Here is a 26904-nt window from a genome sequence, read left to right on the forward strand (position 1 = left end):
ACAAACTCTGTTTAAATATCTGTTTTTTTCTAGTCAACGTCGACAAGCTTTTGATACAATAGTTCATTAAATGTCATTCATCATTTTAGAATAAATAATGAAGTCACTGTCAGCATTTCTGAGGAAATATAACATTAATCTTCCATGCATTATATTAATGTACTCCTTTCCATATTTTTTTGTAAGACTAGTAGTGTAGGAATCAGCCCTGTATCAAATAAATTAGGGAGATTAATTCTGTCAGATGAAAAGTTATCTTGCCTGAAAGTAGGGCAGGGGGAGGGAAAGTACTGGAAAGGTATCTTTCTTATAAAATCGTAATTCTTTAGGTCTGGTACTTTTCTATTTTTATGATCAATAAAAGACAATAACTTTGTGATATCATAATTTCATCAAGGCTATGACCCCAAACCTCCTCCTAAACTATATTTATGAACTTCCTGCCATGTCAACCCAATTTTTTTCCAAAATTCATTTTTCAACCCATAGCAGTTTCTGTGGCATCTTACAAGTCATATTCAGCATCACCGAATTGTAAAAGCAAGTCCATCAGCTGGCAAGTAACAACAAAATTTTTGTCTTGTATCTTTGTACCTTTTGGCCTATCCCATCACTGTTATTTCTACATGTACACAAATCATTATCATGCAGTAACTCATTCTCCTAATTGTCAAGGCACACACTTTAAGCCAGTCCTGGTCATTTTGCTAGGAATGACTATTCAAAACACTATTCATTATTCTGGGTGACAAGATAAGGTATTTCAGCATCAATAAGGCTACAATGAGGATATATCCAGACATGGACATCAGCAGTGATCATATCCTTTCCTAAACACCCGAAGCTAAAGGCAAAAAGCTTGTAGACAGAGCCCTCAGAAAAGACCCATGTCATCTCTAGATAGAGAGAAATGGATAGTTGTTTCACAACACTAAGTGGGAAATGGAACCTGGTACAGAAACTGCTCCTGAAGAGCCACTCACTACACGATGATGAGCATCACAGTAAGAGACTACAGATTACATGAGTTAGGTTTAATGGCCGCCTCTTCCTTCCACTTTGGGAAGTCTTTAGAAAATGTGATATGAGAACTTGCCACTTGCTTAAAGAGCAATCACTTGCAGTATGACCAGTTCCACCTACAGCAAAAGCAGTGGGCTTGGGACTTGCAGAAGCTAACCCCATGGCTGTAACCCTGACAGTGGACGCAGCACAAAATAGTAGGAATGAAAAGAGACAGTTTGACTCAAAGATAACTGACCTAAATAAAGTCGGGTATTTTAGGGAGACAAAAATTTGGAAAAAGAGTGTTTGTATACACAGATTTCCCATCTCTTTTGAGGTGGACTCTCTGGACAGCTGCAATCCCCCTCTTAAATTTTGAAATAGTAATTCACGTTAATATCAACAGTGGCTAGTTTGCTTTATGTAGATGTTGATGCACACCTTTTCAACATCAACACTAAATAGAGTTGGAGGGAAGGAAAATACATAAAAGAATATAGGCATGTCACTGGTCAGTTTGAAACAAAAATACATGGAAATATTTGTTTCACTGCTACAAAAACTAATTCCTGTGACAATAATCTGGCTGTCCATCACAGTTTCTCTCCTTAATCTATTTCTTACTTTGTTTTTGAAATAGCTAATAATTAAAGCTTTCAGTATTCTATAACTTTCACTGTATTCTTAATACGGCTTCTTACCTTGAATGTACACAAAATTCTGTGTAACTTACACTTAAAGTATGTGAACAAAATTATCTCTCCATTTTCCATAAGCATAAAACTATACAAACATGCACATTTTTTTTAAAAAGCATGCCAAATACAGCTAACACCATGTTATGACACATGACAATTAACCAATGTCTCCTCTGGACATTCAACACTCATTTCGTAAGAGATGAGAAAGGAAAGGGAGTTTTCTAAACAAAATATAAAATAAACCTCACTTTGCAAACTTTTTTGGAAACGGCATCAATTACATACACAAATATAATCTTTAGTTAAAGGAAAAAAAACCTGACATTTCACTTGCAAAGTATCTACAGCAGATGACTACATGAATACATTTTGTCTGTTTGACATGTGAGTTTCCCACAGCATACACAAGAGTTAATAAAATATATTTTTGCATGCTGTTCAGAAGCATTTTTTTCACTTCACAGTCCACAGCTTGCATTATTATACTTGTATCTATTACGCAGACAGCATACAATCATGATGATCAAGCATGTAACAAGATGCATGCAACACCTACTATCTGGCACACTCTGAAATAGCCAATAAATAAAATGTGGAGTTATCTTTTCAGCCAGTTTCTGGGCCACTAATGCCTCTTGGTCAGCCTGTGTACATAATGCAGACAAATGTCTGCAGTCTTCTTTCCTTTACCACTGGTTCTGACTGTTGCATTTCCGATTTTATTCCCCCCACCACAAAATTAACATTTTATGAGAAAAAAGATTTCCTACCACACTTTAAGGCACAACATTTTGTATAGTTCTTACTTAGGTACACTGATATTTTATAATGAATTATCAAATGGAATAAGACAGTAAACTTTTTTGTAAAGAATGCATGCATTGTACACTCTACAACACACACATAGCTATGCATGCACAAGATCCATACATTCTCTCCTCCTACCTTCTCTCTCATTGCCTCTCTCATTACAAAAAAAAAAAAATTCATGCCAGGTACAAATCAAACCAACTGAAATTAGCAGTCCCATTCAGTATGCCCAACATTTTTAATTAATATTATCAAAGAATGTGTAAACAATCTAAATTCTTAACACAAATGCAAAGCAGAAATTTACCATCATGCATTTAAAAAGAGTCTTAACTATCCTATGAACAATCTCTGCAAAACCAAAATGAATGGCTACCTAAACAAAAGTAATCTAAGTTCCTTCTGCAAGCCCTTAAGCAAGGGAAATTATTGAGGAACCTTTTTTCCCACTCCAGCACTCAATCCTACATTAGTGGCCATTTGAACAACCAACAAACAAAAATGGAGCACAAACCTGCAAAAGCTTACATCAAAAAAAATTTTGAGTTGTTTTTTTTTTCATTTATGGGTAACAGTCTTCATGATTAGTCTGGTTGTAAGATGTCGAGGAAAATATCTTTAAAGCAGGTGCAAGCACAAATGCAAAAACAAAACTAAATGTCATTCAGATCAGTTACTGATCATTAATTCTTTGGTATACAAGGTCAATGTCGAACTGAATGGATACCATGACAGCATCAGCATACATCTGACAGAAGTTTAAGCACGCAAGGCATGCAGCCGAGGGGAGACAAAACAAAACAAAAAAAAAAAAAAAGAAAAAAGATGATGATATGAGAAATGTGAAATGAAGGCACACAGAACATCACATCTGACATATAGATAATTTGCACAAAGACCAAACCTTAGGGATGCTTATGCCCAGACCAGAAAAGTGTCATGGTACATAAGTAGGCATGCATGCTGAGTGAGAAAAGAAGACAGCCACTGTAAACGATCTGGACACTGAGAAGCAGTTTGGGGCAAAAATGGTGTCTGGATTGTTAACCTCACTTTTGTGAATTCAACTAGCTTTCCCTTGGATCTTTTTCCCTAATAAATGCTAAGTTGAATGTTACCCAATTAACCAGTTCCAAAATTTTCGATGCTAAGAACAAAGGGGTTCAATTCCTCTTGGTGATTCAAATGATTTGTTTGTAAATCAGCAGTCTTCTTTTCCCATGCCTGCCCAGAGTGAAAGAAAAAAAAATTGCTACTGATAGAGTAGCCGAGCAAGAACTAACAGAGAGACAGCTTACCCAAAGTATTTTGTCCACCATCTACACAGGAGCAGAAGAAACATTTGCATGACTATGTGGACAAGCAAACTGCAATTGCAAGTAACATGAGTGACCAGGAGGTCAACATGTGCTTCACAAATTACTCATTACAAAGTGGTGAACATGGCATGGTCATTGAAAAACAAGCAGAATTTGGCAGTCTACTACGTACAACTACTGGCAAATACACAATTTCGTTTCTTTTTTCTATTTTCAATTTCCACATGCTTTTGTCTATCCATTTGCTACAGGAGACAGATCAAAGACATAACCTGGCACCATGTTAATCCTGGCAGGGAAAAAACTAGGCAGATAATCATACACATTTTTTTTCACACATACCTTATCATGGGTTGGGAAATGTATGCAATTTATAATTTACAATATTAACTCTCAAAACGTTTGCTTTAAGTAGCCTAGAGAAGCCTTTGCAGACAACTTTTAATTAGTTACCATCTATTATTAATAATATGATTGAATGAGTGTGTGATTGCCAACTTGTGTGACAATAAATGAACTTTGGTGCAAAGCAATTATGAGAGATAGACAACAAAAGTTGCAATTGGAGTACATCTACAAAGATAAGCTTTGTCTTGGTGAACATGTGCACAAAGAATGAATGTGATCAGTGAATATAGTGTTCATCAGTCTCATTGTAATATGCTTGCTGGAGGATGCATGCAAGCTTTACAAGTAACCATTAAGATTACAGGCAGTGCCATTATAATCCCTGTGTGGAATAATACTGATGCAGCTGGGAAAGGCTGTCAAAACACAAACTGGATCACAACAGGAAAAATAAAACTTTTTCTTCAAAGATAACAATAAAACTTCTGCTGGTAAAAATCTACTTGTCTGTTCAAAAATGAGTGCCTATCATATTAAAACAGATTTTGTGATAGAATATAATGTTTCAGCAGAGTGTATATTTCAAACAATCCCTTTTACATAAAACTTTACTAAACACTTATTTTAACAATGTAGCAATCAGGAATTAATGGGAAAAAACCCTTGGCATACGTCTGTGAACCTAGTGTAAAAGGGATGAGCATTTTGCATGGGTGGGGTCATGTAAAGGTCTGCAATGAGCTCACATGTTGGTCTGCATCCAGGAAACAATCTGTTAAAGTTTTTCTCCTTCAAACATCACTTTTGATACAATATATTTTTTTCCATCTGACAAAATGTGCACAACAATAAGCAAAGTCTGAGAGGAGTTTTACATTATGCCTTGCAAATATACTCCAGGATGAAAAAACAATAAGCCAGATACCTTAGGAGTTTACCAGCCACTACAACCCATCTCCATCCCTCACATTAGCTATGTATCTGCAAAAAACTGTTTCCACATAAACAGTTACAACTATTCTTTACATGTAATGGGCAACTTTAACTTTGCGCTTATATTAGCATCATTAATTAAAAATATTGCATTAAATAATGCTACTATTAACGTAACTAAATACACACAGAGACTCGTTTTTTTTTTTAATCCCACTTCTTAAGGAAAGAGGAATAGCTTTCCCTATCAAATTCAGAGTTTATATAAAATCTAGCTCAAAAATTTAAAAAAAAAAGGGCTGAGTGCAACCTAAATAACCAACAATTTAATGCTATCAAAGATTTTGTTCACTTCACTAATGCACCACTGTTTACAGTTCAGACTGCTTTTTATTACTTACAACAAGTTAAAATATTTGTGTGCACGTGTCCACAAATATGACGCATCATCCTACAATACACAAAATGCATACACATCTGTCTGCAAATACACTTGCATGCTAGCACATATTATTATATTCAGTCATCATAGCTGTGTGAGAAAGGTGACTGATCCTGTCAGTCATTTATAATGAATATGCTTTTTTTAACATTCAAGAACTTGATATGTAAGGTTTCTTTTTGTTTCACATCCTTGTTTCTGTCACAAAGAAACTGCCATCTGCATACCTGTCCTAGTGTTTACATTTAGGAAGCCTCTAGTGGTCTAGCGTTTTAAAGCTAGACATGGATCAGCATCAACCATGTGCCACTTGGGATGCCTCTCTTGTGGTCTGGCATTTTTAAGCTATGGATCAGTATCAACCATGTGTCAACAGTAACTGATATATATATATGTGTGTGATACGTTTTCTTTCCATGCCTACAACTGATATTGCAACCATAGCTGTTTTGGCTGCATTCACCTTAATGGCCACATTCACCTTACTTAACAGTAATGCTATTGAAGAAGTTTGCAAACTAGACTGCTACAGAAATCAACGCTTGCTGATACACTATTTTCAGAAATTTAACATAACCAATGAAGGAAAGAAAATCAAGAAAAAAAGAATTGCAAAGGTCCATAATATATGAATACTCCTGTTTAGTTTTCTCTTAATGATAATATTCAGTAAAATATTAAATTTACAGCAGGAATGTGACATAAAGGAAAAAAAAAACCTCTGTTGAGCATCATATTTTCTTCTCCCTTTTAACTAAAAAGTTCCATGGTTTTTTTTTTTTATAATAATTATGTATTCACCTCTTCAGTAGATCCTCAAACAAGCAATGGATAATGATGATTTTAACAGCACCTCTCAGTTTTCCTGAAGCTGTGTACAACACCTCCAAACTACAAATATACCTAATTCAAAATCCTGGGGGTGAGGGTGGGGAAGCGAGGGTAGGGATGGGAGACTACATGTTTTATACTATACCATTACTATACTGTAGCAAAACAGATGGTCTTGTAACTGGAAAATGGATTAACAAATTACATCAAAGGAATGTTGGTGAGAATACACAACATTTACAGACAAATTATTACTATTTCTGTTATATATATACTGTTTATATATAACTATAATTAATCATATCATTTCTACGCAAATCATATGCTATGTCTACAGATGCAGGGTAAAAGCCAGACTAATCTCTGACATTAAAAATAAAAAAAGATGGTTGGGGGTAGGAACATCTTTTTTTGGGTGGTGGTGGGCTGGGCAGGGATAGTGTGTTCTTGTTATATTAGCCACAAAGTATAATACACATGTGAATTTAGTCAAACACAACAGTATTACTTTCCGACTGGTATGCTCAGCCTTTGACTTACACAGCCATTGCTAGCTCAGACATTCATTTCTGTGCATTCCAGCTACTGACACACACTACCCACACCACTTAAAAAGCACTCTGTTCTTGTCCCCTTCTTCCAGCACAGTAAAAGTTACGTGATCTTTTGTTGGCCTGCTTGATGCTATTTTGCACATATCCTTGTGGTAGTCTTACAGATTTTAGACTAGTGCAGTTTTAGTGGTTGCTATATACATAGCTGTAATACCTAAAGGGAGATGAATTAGTAACTATGTCACCCTCACAGTCTATCCCTTACTCCCATAGCCAGGATTCATTATGTCTTCGTTCGGTACAGCATGGCAACACATTATATATCTACACTACTATATATCAAGCACACAAAAACTAATACTTACCCTGGCTTTGCACATAAGCATGACTTTGTCAAACAGAAAGATATGTCTGGAAAGAAAAGAAGAGAATGACTGTATAAACAACCAAGGAAGAAAAAGCAGCATGGCAGAATCTGGGTGCTTTAGACAAGTCAAATAGGCAGCTGCATTATCATGTCTAAAAAATTGGGAATGCATCGTTAGTCTAAGATATTGTATGGTAACTATTCACAGTGACAGTAATCTGTATTGTTAAAGAAACATTTACGAAAAAAAATAGTTCAAGTGTTTACACTGGGAGGTTTTTGACAGCAAAAGAGAAAACCCACATAAGGGCACAATTAAAAACTGTGCATGCAATTGAAGGTTTGCATGCACCCAGCAGAAACAAGAAACCAACCTGCAAAACTGCATGCTCATTCAAGAATTTAGGAACTTCATATGCATTTAATGAGCACAGAAAGAATGGTAACAAAAAGATTCATCATTGAAATGATTGCTCTTAAGCAGATTTCACCAGTCTCTACAGTTCTTGCAATATAATTCTTTTTGGGGAGGTACTGAGCCATTGATATTCTTGTTTTATATAAAGAATTGCAACACAAAGTACATCTAAACTAAATGACAATGTCAATAAAAAGTGAACACATGCTTATATTGCTTGTTAAAAGGTATTCATTAAAACACAACAACAGACTCTTGTTACAAGAGGAAAAAGGTTACTTAATGATTTTACCAAAACATAAAAAAATATTTACACAAATTTCAAAACCAAGATGATTTCTCTTTTAATAACTTTTTTTAAAAAAATGTAGGAAGTACTAGTGACCTCTATATAGGCAAAGCAATCATTGTGCTGAGAAAAGTTTCTTGCAGTTATATTTAACTTATCTAAATGCTATTTCAGACTGAAACACAAGGCTGTGGTTACAAGCTGAACTAAAACCTCATTCTCTAAATTTGCTAAAACAAATGTTAAACAGAATTTATTACTCATTCCCAACACCCATATTCTGCTGGTCAGCATGCCTTTGCTGACGCCAGTCCTTTCGCCTCTTTAAAGGATTACAAGCAACAACTTTAGACTTGCTTCCTTCAAATACTTTTAAACACTCCCCACTCCCTGTTTCACAGGATCAGATTCTCTAGAAGTCTCCTAAACTTAAAACAGTTTAAATAAAAAATTAAAAAAATCAGCATTTTTATCCTGTCAACACCCCCCCCCCAAAAAAAAAAAAAACAAAAAAAAAAAAACAGTGGTAAAACAAATGTTAAGTACAGTTGAAACTAACATGCATGCTTTGCCTAGGCAAGAAAATAATTGTTTTAATCAGACAACAATGATATCAGTTATCCAAGCAAATTACAGATGTGCAAGGAAATGTTGATAGAAGCTACTGTACAGCATAAACATTTTGAACATTTTAAGGGCTGCACAGGCTCAAGTGCATAGATTATGGTTAAAAGTTTGAATGTTGAATCTGCTTATGTGGAGAAAACAGCAGCAATGATTACACATTCAAAATTTACCTTTATTTTGGGACTAGCTGCACGTTAGAATATTACTGGTCAAGCATAGCAGTCTGTTCAGCCAAACAGGTTTTTAACCTGTTTGATGTACAGTATCTAACAGATTTGCTAGAAAGCCATTCAAAAAAAAAAAACAAAACAAAAAAAAAAAACAAAAAAAAACCCAGTAAATTGGTATTGTTATTTTTACATACAATACTGCATAGTAAACTGCAGCGCATTATGTACAAAGAGAGACAACAAGAGTCAAAGACCAGCCAAAGCACTAAGAATGGAGTCTAGGCAATTTCCTCGACAAAAGCTGAAAAACAGTAAGCAAGATGGATGCTATTTTTTTATATAGCCTAATGTGACCAAAGTGTATTCCTGAACTTAACAATATTTATAAACTGTACAGACCACTGCATGAGGAAATAATAATTTATATCGTTTCCGGTTGCTATGAACTGAGGCCAAAAATCCAAAGACCAATACTTTATCACAAAAGGAAGATATTTATGCTCAGTTTTATAAGTCTCTAAAACATAAATCAGGTTCATGCTCATCTAAAAGGTGATCATAACATTTCTCACGTTAATTAAAGATAAGCTCAAAAGAACATTAGACATCTTTACTTTGACAAGGCAGAAAGCAGGAGTGAGGCTGATTATACTCTTGATAAGAAAACCCTCAGATATGAAGAGAGGCATTTTGCTTAGATCTCAGTCTGCATGTATCATTATTCCATTACAAAGAAACCTGGGAAGGTTAGTTTAAAAAAAAAACAAAAAGAAGAAGGGGGGAAAGGGGAGCAGCCCAGAGAGCAGAGGGGTTTAGGAATTTATCAGCCCCACAGGGTGCAGTGATGCCACTTTTCATCTTGTATAATGTTCTTACCTTTTCTCTCCACCCCGGTGGTCCAACCTGAAATTACCCACCAGATGGTTCTGATATTTTTTTATAAGTAAACTGGCAGGCTCTGTCAATGTATTAGGCCATTTTTATAACCTGTGTCAAGATGCAGGGCCAGAACAACTGGAAATCTAGCACACCGAGTCCATTTCATGTTCATTTGTCACACAAGCAAAGTTTATTCAGAAAACTCTAAAATAATAGAAATGTGTTAAATACTAAAGAAAAGTAAAGTGAACAAAGATCGCTGAATTTGTTTAAGCTCTACAAAAAAAAACAAACAAAAAACCTACCAGTATTTTCCTGAGTCATTGTCTCTCACCTGTACACCCTTTTTTGGGGGTTGTGAACATGTTATTTGAAATACGAAGACTTTTTCTATACACATATCTACTTAGGAAATAATATCCAATTAAAATGCTTGATTCTGACATATAAAACAGCTGACCATATAAATCCACTTCCCACCTCCCCACCAAAAAAAACCAATCCAGTCAAAAGCAAGCAAAAAAAAAAAAAAAAACCGAACTCAAAAACTGTTAGACACCAAACATTTGTATCAGTTTCTTATGTAGTAATATAAAAAATTATCATGTGATTATGTGCCAAGACAACTGAAAAAGCATCATTTAAATACTATTTATGTGCTTCCCAAAAAAAATTCTTTCGTTGAACTCCACCGAGGACTGATTCCGATTTTCAATGCAGTAACTCCTTTCCTTTAGTGATTAATGATTAATGTGTTTAAATAAAAAAACTAAGCTGTTGATTACCAAGGTGCTCCCTTCTGAAACTAGTCATCAGTCTGCCATATCCAGGGGCTTGATGACTGCATCCTTACAATTTTTACATTAGCTTGTTCCGAATTGAGCTAATTTTAGAAACTTGTATTTTAGAGATAATATTTTTACAACACAGTCTTCTGACTGACATAATCTTGCACATCATATGAAAAACTAATTCTTGCCAAACGACAAGCACATAATCATGCCTTGAAAAAGTTTTTACTCGTGTTTTTAAATCAAAGACCCAAAGAAATAGTCTCTGCTCTGCTTTTAAAAGAGAGCCGATGGAGACTGGCAGTGATAAAACTTGTGCCGAGGAAAAGGGGCATCTTCTGATGTTAATGACAAATGTGTCACCGTTGAGCTTCTGTAATAAAGTTAAAAGAATTTTTTATGGCAGACAACAAAAGTTTGCTGTTAATCAAAAAACAAAAACAAAAACCAAAAAAACAAAAACCAAAAAAACAAAAAAAAAAAAAAAAAAACCCACAGCAAACAACACAATCAAGGAAGCTTCTGGAAACTTCTAACACACAATGACATCATGCTCCTCTATGTTACCTGTTTCGCACTCGGCTATCCATATGTGACAGGACTTTTAATTCACCATCTTTTTGGAACCGTCCATAGTCCTTGAGGGATGTATTTGGAGGCTAGAAGCACATGAAACATCACAAACTTGATAAGATTCATTGAACTTTTCCCTTTCATGCATAAAACATCTTTCACATTCTGTGCTGAAGGATAAATTAAAAGATGTAAAATAGCAAATCCCCATAGACAGTCATCAAATTTATTTCAAAATAAAGAAGACAGTACTTCTTCTGGACTAGGCTCATATTTTCCCTAGAAAGAATTCAACATAACAATTTTAATGATAGTCATTTTTTTTTATTTAAAAGACACCTGGGTTATCAGATAATATTTAAAATATTACAAAAAATACTTACCATTTTTAAATCACTTATGCTGCAAAGGAAATTAAAAAACTTTAGGTTAGTGACACAAAAATCTTCCTTATAAAACTTACACAAGCAAAACAGGTCAACTGTAGCTCTAGCTAAAATGGCAAAGCTTCCTTTTTAACTTACAGACTGTATTTAATCAGGTAACATAAAATCATTAACATTTTATGATCTGTTTGTTACTAAATAAAATGGTCACTACAAATGACATTTTTTCCCTCAGCAAAAAACAGCTGAAATTCACAGCAAGGAGATCTCATTGATGACTCTTTGGGCTTATAGATATCTAAGAAATGATATGGTCAAGGCTCACTATTGGAATATACTTTTTTTTTAAAAATTGTTTCCATAAGGAATAGCTTGATATATCTGTTTTATGAAAAGATCATTTCTACCTTCTGTCTTTCTAGTATTTTTATATCTGCTTATGCATTGCATTTATTATGCAGATCATAACAAAAGGCATGGACATGATGAGACTATTAAAAAAAAAAAAAAGATTAAAAATTACCAATAGTGCAAATACAGAGAAGAGCCACCACAGTAAACACAAGATTGTAAAAATGAAGAGACACAATGACACTGAAATAAAGTTGTCAGTTGATTGTGTGGCATCTGACCCCTTCTACTGATGCGCACACGTAACACAAAATTTCATAGATGCCATATCAGAATGTAATAGACACGTTCACTCCCACTACAGACTACACAAAGTAGATACAGACACACGCATCATGCACACTCAGGGTTACAGTGAATTCATTATGAAAAGATATGTCTTAAGTTTGGACTTAAAGGTGGTAAAAGAATCAGAGTGACAAAGGCTGATGGCAAATCCATTCGAAGTTGATGGGGCTTAGTAGGAGAAAGACCTCTGTTCATATATCTTTGTCTTCGTCAGTGGGACTTGCAGAAGCTTGGTCTCAAAAGATGAGCAAAGAAGTCAAGTGGGTGTATAGATGGGTGTGAGATAGTGAGTTCGGAGAGGTACCGAGGACTGGTGCCAGAAGCAGCAGATTAAATCAAAGTGGAAAGTTTGTAGGCTATACGGTCCACAATTGACAGCCAGTTTTGCAGAATAAATTCTAATACACCTTCATCAAATTACCTCTGCTGAATTTCATCAATAAGCTGAAGGGCCTCATGATCCCGCTTCACCTCATTGACATAGAGAGATAAATCCTGAAAGAGAAAACAATAAGTGATGTTACATCCAAGTGAAATTTAGTTTTATATAATTAACCCATTCTTGATGTGCTGCAGCACTAGTCACTTATTTCTAACAATGAGCAGACCAGATGGTGTTTACAGCAAATGCTCTTTCCACATTAGCCACAACTGGGCAACAATGACATCAAGTGAAACCAACTTGGTTCAGGTCATCCAGAAACGATTTTTCTCTTTGGATTTTCTGCTTATATCAATGTCTTGTAAAAATTTGATTTTAGTATCGAAAAGCCAAAGACCTTCTTTCTAGTTGTATAGTGTTATGCCAGTTGCTGGATTTGGTAAGAAATGTTTGCAATCATAAGTAAATTTTAAATTTAAATTTTAAAATGTCAAAAATTTCTGTCTAATAAATCTCCTATATTATAAAATATTTAATGTTTACTGAATTTTTTAAGAGTGTCAGAAGAATTTGTTTTTAATTGTATGATTTGTGCATTATTCTGCTCTAACACTTCCTGCATTTTTATTGATCCATTCACTTGAGCTTTTACAACCCTGGCTGCCTTGCCCTGATATAGCCTTAGTTGCTGGCTCCATATAAAACACCAATTCTCCTTTCCCCTTCACTAGAGCTGGTTTTTAAAAAAACATTTATTGTTCTGGTAAATCTATATTAAAAATACTTGAAAATAACATAATTCTGTATCTATTGGGAAAAAGGGCTTTCTAAATTATCATTTAACCGAACATTTATATTATGTTGATTCACAGCCAAGTAGACTGCACTATCAGCACCAATGAATAAACAATTAAAACACAAGAAAAAAGGTATATATATAAAAAAAAAAAGGCTGACAACGGTCAGCTATAATGCACAACACACTCTTACCTCCAAAGACAAAATAATGTGTGTGTCAGTTTTGGTTACTAAAAATTGTTAGACTACCCAGAAGACATTTTTCTTCTTCCTAATCATCCCCAGTGGAGCATAGCAATGCATCCAAAAGACATAGAAGTTTTAACTAGCTACTTAAGAAAGTAAGCAGATTGTTATTATTATTATTTAATCTTGTACCTGCATTGCTTCCAGTGCCATATCAAGATCTTCTCGGTCTTCATGATTGCGATCTGTGTTCTTGATCAGCTCCTGGATCATGAAATAACACCAGTAACTACTGTCAATTTAAACCAAAAAACTTTTTATTTTGCTTTCTGACCTGATTCATGATAGGGTAATAATATTTATAATTAATAATTATAGATAACTTGTATAGTACATTTCCCCCCCACTCCCTAAAAAAAAAATCTACAAACAAAGGAGCTAAAGATACTTTAACATGGCAAGCTTAAGCTGACAGCATTTACCAGTTATGGTCAAACCACACAATACATGGAAGTATTTGGAAACAACATAAAGGTAATTGTGCAACTCTGTGACTGCAGCAAACGATGCCATTTTTAAGTTCCAAACACAGCTGATCAGATGGCTCTAACCTGTCTTCATCAAAGCAAATTAGAAATAGACCTAGATATGATGATGGAAAAACAAGAAAACATTCAAAAAACAAGAAAGCACGATTGTCAGCATGTTTGACCAGGACAGCAGATTTTGTGGCATGATTAACACCAGAAAAAGAGAGAAGTCCAGCTAAAGCTGGCACAAACTTATCCTTGAATGAATCACCATTATGGTGATATAATCACAGATGATGTAGCTGATAACAATATTTTTCACACATAAAAAGTACAGTTAAAAATAAATCAGCACTGCTGGAAAAATTAATCCCTGAACTAAATCCTTTGTGGCAATCAACCAGAAAAACTGTCCACAATGTAGTTGAAAGGACATGCAAACAAAAGATTCCTGTTGTGCATTCAACCAGTTAGGAAGCAACCTTGATGTTTTAAGTAATTAATAACACTACATGAAAAGTACTCCTATTAGTCCTGTTTACACAAGGAACAAGATCTTTCCAGAAAAGTAAAAACGTTTTTAAGCACTACTCTCATGTCCTTTTGCACTGCTCTCATGTTCTTTAGTACGACTCTTTACCTAAACAGATGTTTATAAGAGTATTTTGCAAAACCAGCTGCATCATTTTATGTCATAACAACACAATAAGAATTTATTTTCTGCTAAAAAAAGGTAATAGTGAGGTGGTTAAGAAAGTGTTACCCGCATAAGCAAGTGGTACTTGAGTACCCTTTGCATTGGGACATGCAGCAAATCTCGCAGCCTGAATTTGCCTTCATTGGCTCTCCTCTCACATTCCTGAAAACAATAACGTCATATGATGGCTTTGCATTTTATGCAAAAATTAGTCAAAAATGCTGCCATGATTCTGTCAGGAATACCTTTGTGCCCACTTTCTATCAAAAGGCTGAACTTTTCAGCATAAATGGGAGTGCAGAAGTATAACAACAGCAGCATGGTACAGCACATTCTTATGTTTGAATAATGAGCCACACAACAATTTTTATCAGCTGTTATCTTGCCATGTCTCCTAGCATGTCAGTGAGAGACAGTTTGCTTAGTGGATGAATGATTGAAAGAAAAGCATATAAGTGCACTTCAAATTCTTCATCTTCACTTTCTTCTTTGCCCGATATGTTGATATTTGAACTTGGCATTTTACAAAACATTTCTTTTTTTCATATGTAATAAAGATATTTTCCATACTTTATCCCAGACTTGCCAGACACAATAGACAGATATCAATAATTTAAACTATTGAACCACTTTTTGCACAATTAGCTTGAGAAATCACCTGTATTTTTGTGCGAATGTACTCATTCTGGCAGAGTTGGTCAATGTGAGCCTGAGATCGTGGGAGATTGGAGCAGTACTCTCCATACACCAGCAGCTTGGTCTTATAATTTACAAAAACCTCTGCCAGCTTGGGAGTGCCTTTCGTGACTGACGAAATCAATTCAACATAGAAGTTTTTGTGAACTTCATGAAGGGTCTGCAAAAAAAAAAAAAAAAAAAAAAAAAAAAATCTGTCATGACAATGACGATGATCAACTTTATTTGTCCCAGTGGGCTATTTGAAAATGGGAAGGTGCTCTGGTTATAAGGAAAAAAGCTAGAAATAAAAGTAAGAATAAAGTTCGTTGCAAGGAGCAGCATTAAAAGATGATACTAGCAACGAAAAAAAGAAGGCAAGTGACAATTAAGTATAATATAAAACAAACAACAAACTTACATCAAGAATAACCATGTACGCACCTATAACATCATACACACATACCACTGACACTTCATCTGAGGTTGAGCAGCTGGACCACAGATGGCACAAACGATTTCAGGTGCCTATTTTCACATATTGGCATGGAATAATATTTACCGGAGCTTAATGATATAAATTCTCTTGTTAGTACATGTTCAGGTATTGACAATATGTGAAGCTTATGTGAAGCAATATGTAAATTTGTGAAGCTTTCCTTACTATTTGTTGATCGCAGAAAGAAGCTAAATCTCTCTGTTTGATACCAATCATCTTAGAACAGATGTGGACAATACTGTTCAGACTATTACTATTATGGACAGAGAGATTGCAAAACCAGCATACAAATGAAAAAGATAAAAGACTCAATAAAAGACTGGTAGAAACAGTCTAAGATTGCTTGACTAACTGAAAAACTATTGAGCTTATGCAGAAGGTACATTCTTTGTTGGTAACATTTAACAATGTGTTCGGTGTTTAAATTCCATTTGAGCTGCAATCAAAAATAGTTCCCAGGTACCTGAAAGAGTTAACAGGTTTACTGTGTATCACATCAGGAGCAACAAAATCCTCTTTGGTTTTCCTAAAGTCTATATTTACTTCTTTTGTTTTGTCTATTTTTAACTCCAGAAAGTTCTTGTCACACCACTGTACAAAATTTAAGTCATTACCATGATTTTTCTTATGCTCCTGCAAAAGAGTCAACAATGCAGTATCATCAGAGAACTTAATGAGGTAGCTATTCTCCTCCATGCTTCTGCAACTGTCAGTCTACATGATAAACAACAGAGGTGACACACAACAGCCTTGTGGAGACATAGTGCTTGTAACAACAGTATCAGAATAATTACTATTAGCATACACCCTCTGCTGTCTGCATGTAAAAAAATCCACGATCCACAAAACCAGTTGATGTGGAAGATCAAAATCAGAAATAAGTCTCAAAGCCAGAGGGTATGGTTGGACTGTATTGAATGCAGAACTAAAATCAGTGAAGAGTAGTCTAGCATGCGTCTTGGGCTTATCCAAATGTTTGTACAGTTTGTTCAGAATGAACAACTTGGGATCGTGACCACCACTCCCCTTTCTATAAGCAAATTGCAATGGGTCCAATTTACTCTTTACAGATGTTAAGATGAGATTTTTGACAATTTTCTTGAGAGTTTTCATAATGAGGGAGTTAAGTGCTATTGGCCGAAAATCATTAGTTTGACTGGTATTAGGTTTTTGGGGAGTGGGACGATGCTGGAAAGTTTCCAGAGTGCTGGAATGTGCCCTGAGGAGAGAGAGAGTTGAAAAGATGTTGAAACACTGCCACTGCCCAAAGTGAGAGGCTGTATCTGCAAAGCATGAATACATGTAAGATCCTGCTGCCACTTTGATGGACTGACTGCTCTGCTATGCTAGGCTGATACCAGGATGAGATAAAAGTAGCAGCAGTGCACATACAAATCTTATTTTCTTTAGTTGCTTTTGTTATTTCACTCCTCTCCCCCCACCTCCAAGAAGCCATATTAAGGATGACATGGAAAACAATTATGATAAATAAAGAAAAACAAATGAGAAAATAATAAACAAAGAGGGTGACACTGAAGCATTTCAAATGTCATGAAATAAAATACTAATTACAAAAAAAGAAGTACTAACTACAAAGTGACAAAAAACATTTTTACTCACTTCTATGTGAGCAAAGACGATCTCCATGTCTGAAGCTTGAAGCTGGTTAGTCAGTGGCCTGATGAAGTGCTGCAGAAGAATATTCATATACTGACATAGTATGTCAGCAGATAACTGCATAAACCAAACTGAAAGCTAGGTGTGATTAATTTTTCAAACTGTATTCTTTGCTTTCTTGCTTAATTAAAAGTGTAAAAGGGGAAATGTCACTACATTCTAAAGAGCTGGATGTTTCTCAAGTAAAGACAATCACTCACCTGAACAATCATCTGTAAAGCATCAACATAATTCTTTTCTGTGTCAATCAGCTCTTTGAGACAGTGGTCTCGTTTTGTCTTTGGCTCCAAAGCTGTACTCTGTGCACAAATCATTGCAACCTTATACACAAATAGCGTTTATAGATCAACATGCTCCCTAATGTAACCAGAGGAGAAAAATTCATCATAAATCCTGGCAGGACTTAAGTACTCTAATAGTTTGTCAAATGTTTATATTTATCCAGTCCTATAAGTTGCAGCATTTATATTTTTTAAAGTCAATGTGGATCATGTTTACTAGCATTTCAGTCCATGGATAAAACAACGAGTGACTTTTTATCAGCTTTTATAAGCACTGTAATTTCCTAAACTTGCACCGGAATATTAAATATGTCAAGAACTAGTTACTATTAAGACTATGTTTGGTTCACATACAGCAGTAGAAAGACGCTTGCTGCTAGGTCGGTAACACAAGTCATCATAGATCTTGTCCTCATCTCTTGATACACCACATCATAGATGTCCTCTTGATCCTCAAGGTCATTTTCACTGCAGCAAGTGAGGTAAGTTGTTTTTTTAATGTTTGTTTAGAAAAATCATTTTAATCTCTAATCTGATACTAAATACACAAATATATTTTCAATAAACCAAGTGTAATAAGAACATTTTTTTAACCATCAACTGTTCCTTAGATATTGTAAATTTATAAGGTATTTTTAATGTTCTCCTCCAACTCTGAGCCTCCACACAGGTACATGACTTTACTTCCATGTCCAACCAATTGCTGACATTCAATCTGTGGTTTACTAAAGGAATACTGTTTTAACAGGCAGAATGAACATGATGAACACAACAGTGAACACTAACATTAACATTAATTTTTTTTTAAAAATATATAATTAAATTACATAAATAAGTCAATCTGGATCTAGTGAAGCATTTTGAAAGAGGCTCAAAGACTGCTGGGAAAAAAGTTAAAAACAAAAGTTAGCAGCAGTGGTCCTAGACTAATTACAATATGATAGCAATGAAAGTAAGACAAAATATGATACCCCTAATGATTTGAACAATGTGAATTAACTCAATAAAAAAGTAGAGACATGCAAGGCTGCAGAAGATCTATAACACCCGCCCCCAAAAAACAAAAAAAAGTCTGATTCTGAAATGGCTGAAAAGAACAAATTTAATAAAATTTAGGATCACAAAATTACTAAAAAAATTTGAGACACTGACCTCTTTAATCTTAAAAAAAACAACAAAAAAAAACAAAAAAAACCCTAGTGTGTTCAACTATAGCTCTTGTGACTAGCTATCTGGTCCATTTATCCAGAAGTATTTCTGCAGGGTTGGAGTGAATGATAGTGACAAGCATATACGTAACATTTCTATTTTAAAAACTGAATTAATAAAGTAAGTGCTAATGCAGGTTCAAGATTATTTTATATAAATTCATTAATTCTTCAACATTTATGTAGTTTTTAAACAGCTAGAGAGAAACTTGATGTAAATAGCATTTGTTTGAAAAAAAACAACTGCTGTTTGTTTTTATTGAAAAAAAATGTTGCTCAGATCTCAAATCACAAAAAATACACACAACTTGTTGGAAACTAAATAAATTTTTTTCCTACACTTAATCCTAAAAGATATTTTTTCTTCTCTTTGCATAGGACTGTAAGTAACGAACTTTGTAAAACGAAGCTGGCGAAGTCATGCAGACACCAAATAAAAACGTGTAATGCAACCTTCATGAAAGCCATTATAATTAAAGACCCAATTACTGATTTCAACAACACAAAAGTTCTAAAAATAAGTACAAAAACAATTTGACCAAGCTCACAAGACTTTCAAGAAGTGCTCTGTTGACAAATACTGCATATCAAGAGATGTATGAAAAATGAGCAAGCATGCATGCAAACTTTTCATGCACATACACTACACATATGCATGTACATATATGTCCATACGCATCCATACACTACCCAGTTAGGTTCAGAATTTCTGGCATCTTTATTGAAAAATTAAAACTTAAGAAAAATAGCTTCATACTAAATTATATACACACACATCCCGCATACAAGTCATCAATTAAAAATGACATTTACTTACTTTTTATCGGGTTAAGGCACGAAAAATATCTCAATATGCAACTCACATGGCAAGCTCCTGTAGGTTCCCATATATGTCCTCATCATCATCTTCATAAGGTTTGGTCTTGGTCTCAGGCGGAAAACCTCTACAATTAGACGGGCACCAACAACACTCAGTGGACATTACACACACGTTTCCAAAGTCTTGGTTAGTGAAAAACACAACATGGTAAGTACAGCCATATAATTTCATGCATCATATTTGGGCAAGCATTTCCTCAGGCACTATTCGCAGATCTTTATGTATTATACAGGCCTGATATATGTGTGTGTGCTTACACATAGATGTGTGTGTGTGATGGCATTTGCGTTCAATTCTGAAAACTCTTAACTATGAACCCAAAAACTAAAACTGGTACAAGATGCTTGCTTTCTGCCACTGAGGTATATCCAGGCAAGAGTCAAAGCAATGGAGGGAATTGTACATGACTGACAGAAGTTTTCAAATGACCTGGGCTGCGTTCAACACAAGATGATATTCCCCAAATGAGTAAACACTTGGTCCTTAAGAAACAGGCCTAAATGCTTCAGTGGCACAAAAATGTACATTTATGTTGTCATGGTTACAGACAATAGGACAGCTGGGACCATCCGGCATATCTACATCTATTTATGACATTGCAAGTCAGACCATTTCTGTACATGACAATGTACACTTTTTACCTTGTAAAACTGCAAGTGGGCTTTCCTTGATTTTGAGAAACAGGACCTTGAACTGAACTCAAACCAATAGTTTTGGACACCTATAATCTTTTAATGACTAAATAATAATTAATAGGCATGTTTTTTTTTGGAGGCGGGGTTTAGCCACCTGCCACTGTCATAGTTGATAGTAAACTTTAGAAACTCTAAACTGTTAAAAAAAATGTGACTGCTGTATGTTGACACAAGTATAAGAAGCTTCTATATAACTGGAAATTCTTGGCTCTAAGTGTTTTTTTTTTATGGTGCTAGTTTTGATCCCTTTCCCATAAAAACATAATTTTGTTTAAATCTTCAGATCTCCTGATTCCTCAACTTCCAGTTCTCTTCCATACTTTTATACCAAGTCTACTACATCCATTCAACTTAATTTTGAAAGTATCTTCCACTCAAGAATAACCTAAATGTCAAACAAGGAAGCAAGACACTGAAAAAGGCAATTCTATGGACATGGACAATAAAGGTTTACTAAGAGCATAATAAATAATTTCAATAAACTACTTGATAACAAACCTTGACAACCTACTGCCAAGGATAAAAATTCTTGAATTCTGTTTTTGTCCTCCATTTGCTTGAAAGTAGCCAAAACTATCATCTACTGTTTGTATTCATGGTTTCAATAGGTTTATTATGTTTTTCCATTTTTTTCCTGTTATCATTTGTTAATATGTGTTATTAATAAAATAAATAACTGCTTGACAACTTCTTCAAACAAAATTTCATGCACAATATTACATACAGCATTGTCTACTTGTGGCAACATTCGGATAGAATAATATACATGGCCATGCAAGTTAATTTAAATGCCTTAAGATCACGATGATCTATGAAATTAGGTGCAAATAGTACATAATTAATCTTACAAAACTGATCTATTATTCTGTTTCTGTCTAAAAGAAGTGTAACCAGCATGCACCCTTATCACTAAATGTGCACTGAAACAAATTAAACTGATTCAGTTTCCCTAATATCCATATCCAATCCCATGCATTGTTGCCAACATAAATTTTAAAATGTGACAAATTTTGAGATAAGTATGAACTTCCTACAATTATGCTTTTTTTTCTAACACTGAAATACAAAATAATGAAAAAATGCCTTTGATCCTCACGATTCTAAACTTGCTTGACGAAAAAAAGTGTTAATATGCCAAAAAATTACGGTATAAAAAATTAACACTAATGTTTTCACATGCAGCATTAGCAATAACTTGATTGCAACAGCTGCATGTAACATGTAGCAAAAATACATTTAATCCTTAATTCAGTTCCAGGTCATTTCCCTTTTATTGAATATAAAAAAAAATGGCTGTTCACAGATTACTACTTAAAGTAATTCCATATAAGATAGTTTGACAATAAATTCCCAAAACTAAGCAAAATGTTTGTTCTCATTTGTTTTTGAAGGATAAGGGCATTTGGTTTTATATATATGTATGTTTGCTAAGCACATTCATTCATAAGGTTTTGAAAACTACATCTAGTTCATTACTATCTGCTGACAAGAAACCTGTTGCTTGGAAAAGCTGACAATGTTTACTTACCGGAAGACTCTGTGGAAGAGTCTTTGATTGCAGTATATAATGTGTATTGTCTATTACCTGTATCTGCAGGTTCTCAGTTACTAGACCAAAATCAAAACCTATCCAGAACTGCTACCAAAAAAATGGCACAAAACAATGGGATGGGGAATCAGTTTACAAAGCATTTTTACTCCAGACTTTGGTATTGGTCGTGGTTCCTTAATATGTATGAATGTGAATTATTTTGATTCAGCAAATAAGCAGTATGTATGGAATTAATCAAAAGTTTTCTATCAGAAATAAAACTATTCTGCATGCTGCTATCCCCTTGAAAATTACTATACAAAATCAAAACAGTCGTTAAAAACATTTGTGGTGCAGAGTTCTGCTTAAATGATTTAATGGGAGATCTATCCTGACCATACTCTTAAAAAGGAACTTTTTGCAAACTAAACTGCTACAATAGATTTGGAAGTAATGTCAATAAAAATAATCCTGTTACACACTCCATGCAACAGCAATTTATGAACATGAAGCCAGGATAAACTTCACATTTTACATCAGTAACATAATATGACAATGTGCCAAAAATTAGGGAGATAAGAACTGTTACAATTTTGATATCTTGTCAGTTCTGTTCCCCATATTATCTTCGCCACTCTCTCTATTGGTACTACAAAAATGCACACGCAGATTGCAATAACATGTCAAGAATACGACTGTAATTAAAATGCTGTTTTTCAGAACTGATCTAGAAGACAAGAATTTGGATTTCATTTGGTCAATTGTTAGCAGTAAAAATGCTAACATTACAAATATACAGTGTATGAACTGCTACTGTGTTTGCACACACTCACTGTGTGATAAGCATTAATCCATTTAGGGTGATGGTGTGTCCTGTACCAGACTTCACATAGGTGGATCGTGCTCAGATAAATCACAGGAAAGAACCAAATTCTTCTGCCCATTTTAGTAAATATACACCAATCATCCACATCCTCCATCATTATTATCATCTTCTTTTTGTATAATATTTTCTCTCATCTCAAGTGACATCAAAGCAAGCCTAACAGTAATAATAGGGTTCTCAATGGCCTGATTCTTTTTCTTTGGAATCATTTGGCACACTGTCATATATTAGAATATCAAGTTTTGGCTGTTTTGCTTATAATTCCAATAGAAATCACCCAGCCATATCTTTAATAGGCAGTTTAACAAAAAATTATAAAAAAACTTTGAAGTCACAAAGTCATCTGCAATGATATCTGCAACTCCTCCTTTGCTAAACCATGATCCTTTCTAGCAGGCAAACTCAAATTTTGATGTAACGCAGACTAAAGGTGAAAATGGCTTCGGTGTGCACTTGCAGTCTTTGTAAACAACAACAGAGTTAGCAGACCACTACAACAAAGGGACACATGCTCACATGAAAACACTCTGTCGCCAGTGTATGCAGGCCAAGCATTACCAGGGCAAAGCCTTGGGGCTAGGGACACTTACGTTGCCAAGCGCTCCAGATCATTGTAATATTGGTGGTCTGAGGATTCCCTACCGTTGCCATGTGGACCAAAACCACTAGGAAAAAATATGCAACTCAAAGTATGGTCATTCTTGCAGGAAAGCTGTTTACATGCTGCGCTGGGAACACTGCCACAAATTGTCTGATCAAACACGGTATTATTGAGGCCTTTATTCAACAACATTTGCTTGTGAAATAAACACACCGAAAAAAAACCAACTTAGCCATTCCATGTTGTGCACTCAAATGTAACTAAATGTAAACAATTGTTTGCTTGAAAAAAATTAAAAAAATTTTTGAAATACCCTTTTAATCCACACACATACAAATACAAAGTTTTACTCTCAAAATTGAAATCCCACACCACAGATACACACAAATGTATGTGAGAGCAAGTGTGTGTGTAAAACTCATGTTTGTGCATATACTCTATGTTCTGATATTCTATGGCTTTTATGCACTTGAAAACAGTAAATGATATTGCATGGCATCAGATGATCTTTATCCTTCAACTGTCGTAACACATTAACAAACTTAATTTATAAAATGTTGACTTACCGGTATTTTTTTTGTGCAATACTTGTCTTGGAAAGCTTGGATAGGGTATCTAGGACCTTACAGAAAAAAGGTAAAATGCTAGTTTATTCATGCCTGCAATTAAAACACATGCACACTTCTTTTCTTAAACTGATTCTAAACTACACATCACCAGTTAGAAAAATACCTGATCTTGAAATTAGTTGTGAAATGCAGTATCCCAATTCTGCGAAAAATTTGTTATTTTAAATAAACACAGCACTATTGAAAAACCTAAGCTAGAAACCACACTGGATTAGGTCAATGGATGATGTAACCAACCAGATATTTGAGTATATGTAAGCAATAAAATTGTATTATCATTCCTATGCTTTTAAAAGTCAAACAGAACACTTTTATCTCTGTTTTCAAAAGTTGGCATTATTTCAAAGCTTTGACAATGGTAAATAATTTGTGGTAATATTGATCTAAATTCTAGGTAACCTAGCCTCAGACTTCATGTCATAGATGGTAAAGAAGCAGCTGGCTACTTAGAATATTTCAGTGCCATCCATTATGATGCTCCACTGAACTAATATGATTCAACCATCAGCACTTTTAGGTAGACAAGATTGCTATGTATCTGCCAGAATTCATGTCAATGGACAAATCTAACCTAGTGACCTACAATTTCATTCCAAAAAAAGTCAGTAGACATAATGATTACATCAACTGAAATGCAAAAACTAGAAATAGACTTTCTGGTTATCACCATTTTTAAAGCAGTCTATGAATTACTTTGGCTCATCCAACAAGGTTAAACTGTAATAGTTAGAATAAAGAACACTAGAAGTATAAAAATAAACTGATTTTGTTAACCCAGACATACAGATTCCTGAAAAGCATACAGTTTATGATTACACAATAAACACACTGTAACAACTATATCATAATAACCAAAGACAAACAAAAAAAAAAGCTTATCAAACACTTTAAGAAAATATGACATTTTTAAAGAATGGAATACTTACTTTTCTAAAGTCTTTCACATCAAACAAGTCATGCGGCTGGAACAGGTCTATTTCACGAAGACCAAAAACTTTCGAACATGTTTGCAAAAATGTTCGTATATTTTTCATGCACAGGAACTGCAATAGGAATGAATGCTCACCACATGGAGGAATCACAACACACTGAATGCTAAGGATATAATAAAATAACAATAAATAATAATATTCCACTTTATATATTCTTTATAAAACTACTGTACCATACAGCATGTTATTTACTACACAGTATAAAAAATAGGCTTCATCCTTCAAAATTATTGTTATATCTTATATCTATATTTTATAAAAAAAATTTAATTTTTTTGATTAAGTAGTTTTGGTAAAAAAAAATTACTTTTTCACGAAAATTCATAGAGAAGGAAAATGAATCATCTAATGATCATCGAACTGTGACTAACTATGGATTTCAGATATTTATGAGAAAACCTAATATTTCAATTTCATAAAGCCTATATCAACAATGTAGCATGAATACAAAAGCTTGAAATTTAAAAACAAACTAAAACCATTAGCATGATTTCTTATTCATATAGGTAAATCTAATGATCATACTATCCACTTTTTCTTTTTATTTGTACATTTTAATTTGATTATTCCCTTCACATTTTCCTCTCTTGAGCAAGTTTTAAAAGTCAGTATGTTAACAGGGCTTCTGCTTACGCAAAAAAATGCGTACAGTACGCATTAAAAGTTCGGAGGATCCCTTCAATTTTCGTCAATGGTGTCCCCTTCAAATTTGGGCGAAGAACAGGGACCCCTCAAAAATCTGAAAAAGGGGTCCCTGGGACCCCAAAGAATTTAGCCTTAGCAGAAGCCCTGTGTTAACATCTCATTTGTGTGTGTAGCTTAGTGAGATCTTGGAGCCAGGAGTGAAAAGGACTGCAAATGAATTCATTACTTAAAATCAGAGACCTGATTTAAAAAAAAAATTACAGATATACTCATATTTGCAAGCAATTTTCTATGAACTTATATGATCATTACCAAACCATGCTCTTTTCCCACTCTTAACCATTAACCGTGTAAGGATCTAATTTGCAATAAAGCTAGTGGTGATACTTAACTTGTTAAATTCTTTTTCTGTTCGATTACCAAAGAATAAAGACCTCAATTAGTGTGTACAGACTGTAAAATCATTACTTTTATTAAGGATCATTAGTACACAGTACCATACAGCAAAATGGGTGAAAATATATTTTCAGAGCTTCGACCAGGAAGAAGTTCCAGTTATCAACAAACCTGTGACATCTGTGGCCGAGAACTAAAGTCTCTTAAATCGACGCTGCCTGGGGACAACTGATTTAGCAGATGACATATTAAGACACCGTCTCTCAATGCTTGGGCTAAGTCAAAAGCAGTTGCATCCTTCTTCGTTGCTTTGTGCTCAGCTGGTAAAATCTGGCACCGAACGAGCCATTCCGCACACCGCCTCCACTCGTCGGCCGCCATTTTGATTATTCCTTCGACTATTTTCCTCCCTGGAGCAAATTTTAAATGTTGATATGAAAGCTAATAGTCAAATATTCTTGACAAAATTTGAATATTTTATTTGTGGAAATTGAACAAAATTAAGACAGTAATGTTTGTTCAGCAATTGGCATGTATTAATAATAATTTCGAAACTAAAAATATAAAAGTCTTC

The 26904-nt window shown here is 34.5% G+C and overlaps 1 protein-coding gene across 1 annotated transcript in view; it reads right to left on the reverse strand.

The window, feature by feature from the left end:
- LOC112575508 (guanine nucleotide exchange factor VAV2-like) overlaps positions 1-26904 on the reverse strand; it is a 41580-nt gene that overhangs the window by 14510 nt on the left and 166 nt on the right. Inside the window, 16 exon segments of the mRNA XM_025257425.1 lie at positions 7309-7354; positions 11052-11143; positions 11441-11459; positions 12564-12637; positions 13701-13772; positions 14802-14897; positions 15394-15591; positions 17530-17598; positions 17787-17885; positions 18222-18286; positions 18289-18335; positions 19939-20019; positions 23658-23732; positions 24235-24290; positions 25224-25340; positions 26502-26740. Of these exon segments, the coding sequence (XP_025113210.1) occupies positions 7309-7354; positions 11052-11143; positions 11441-11459; positions 12564-12637; positions 13701-13772; positions 14802-14897; positions 15394-15591; positions 17530-17598; positions 17787-17885; positions 18222-18286; positions 18289-18335; positions 19939-20019; positions 23658-23732; positions 24235-24290; positions 25224-25340; positions 26502-26740 (1445 nt within the window).

The sequence above is a fragment of the Pomacea canaliculata genome, linkage group LG11, assembly GCF_003073045.1.
Source record: "Pomacea canaliculata isolate SZHN2017 linkage group LG11, ASM307304v1, whole genome shotgun sequence".
NCBI lineage: Eukaryota > Metazoa > Mollusca > Gastropoda > Architaenioglossa > Ampullariidae > Pomacea > Pomacea canaliculata.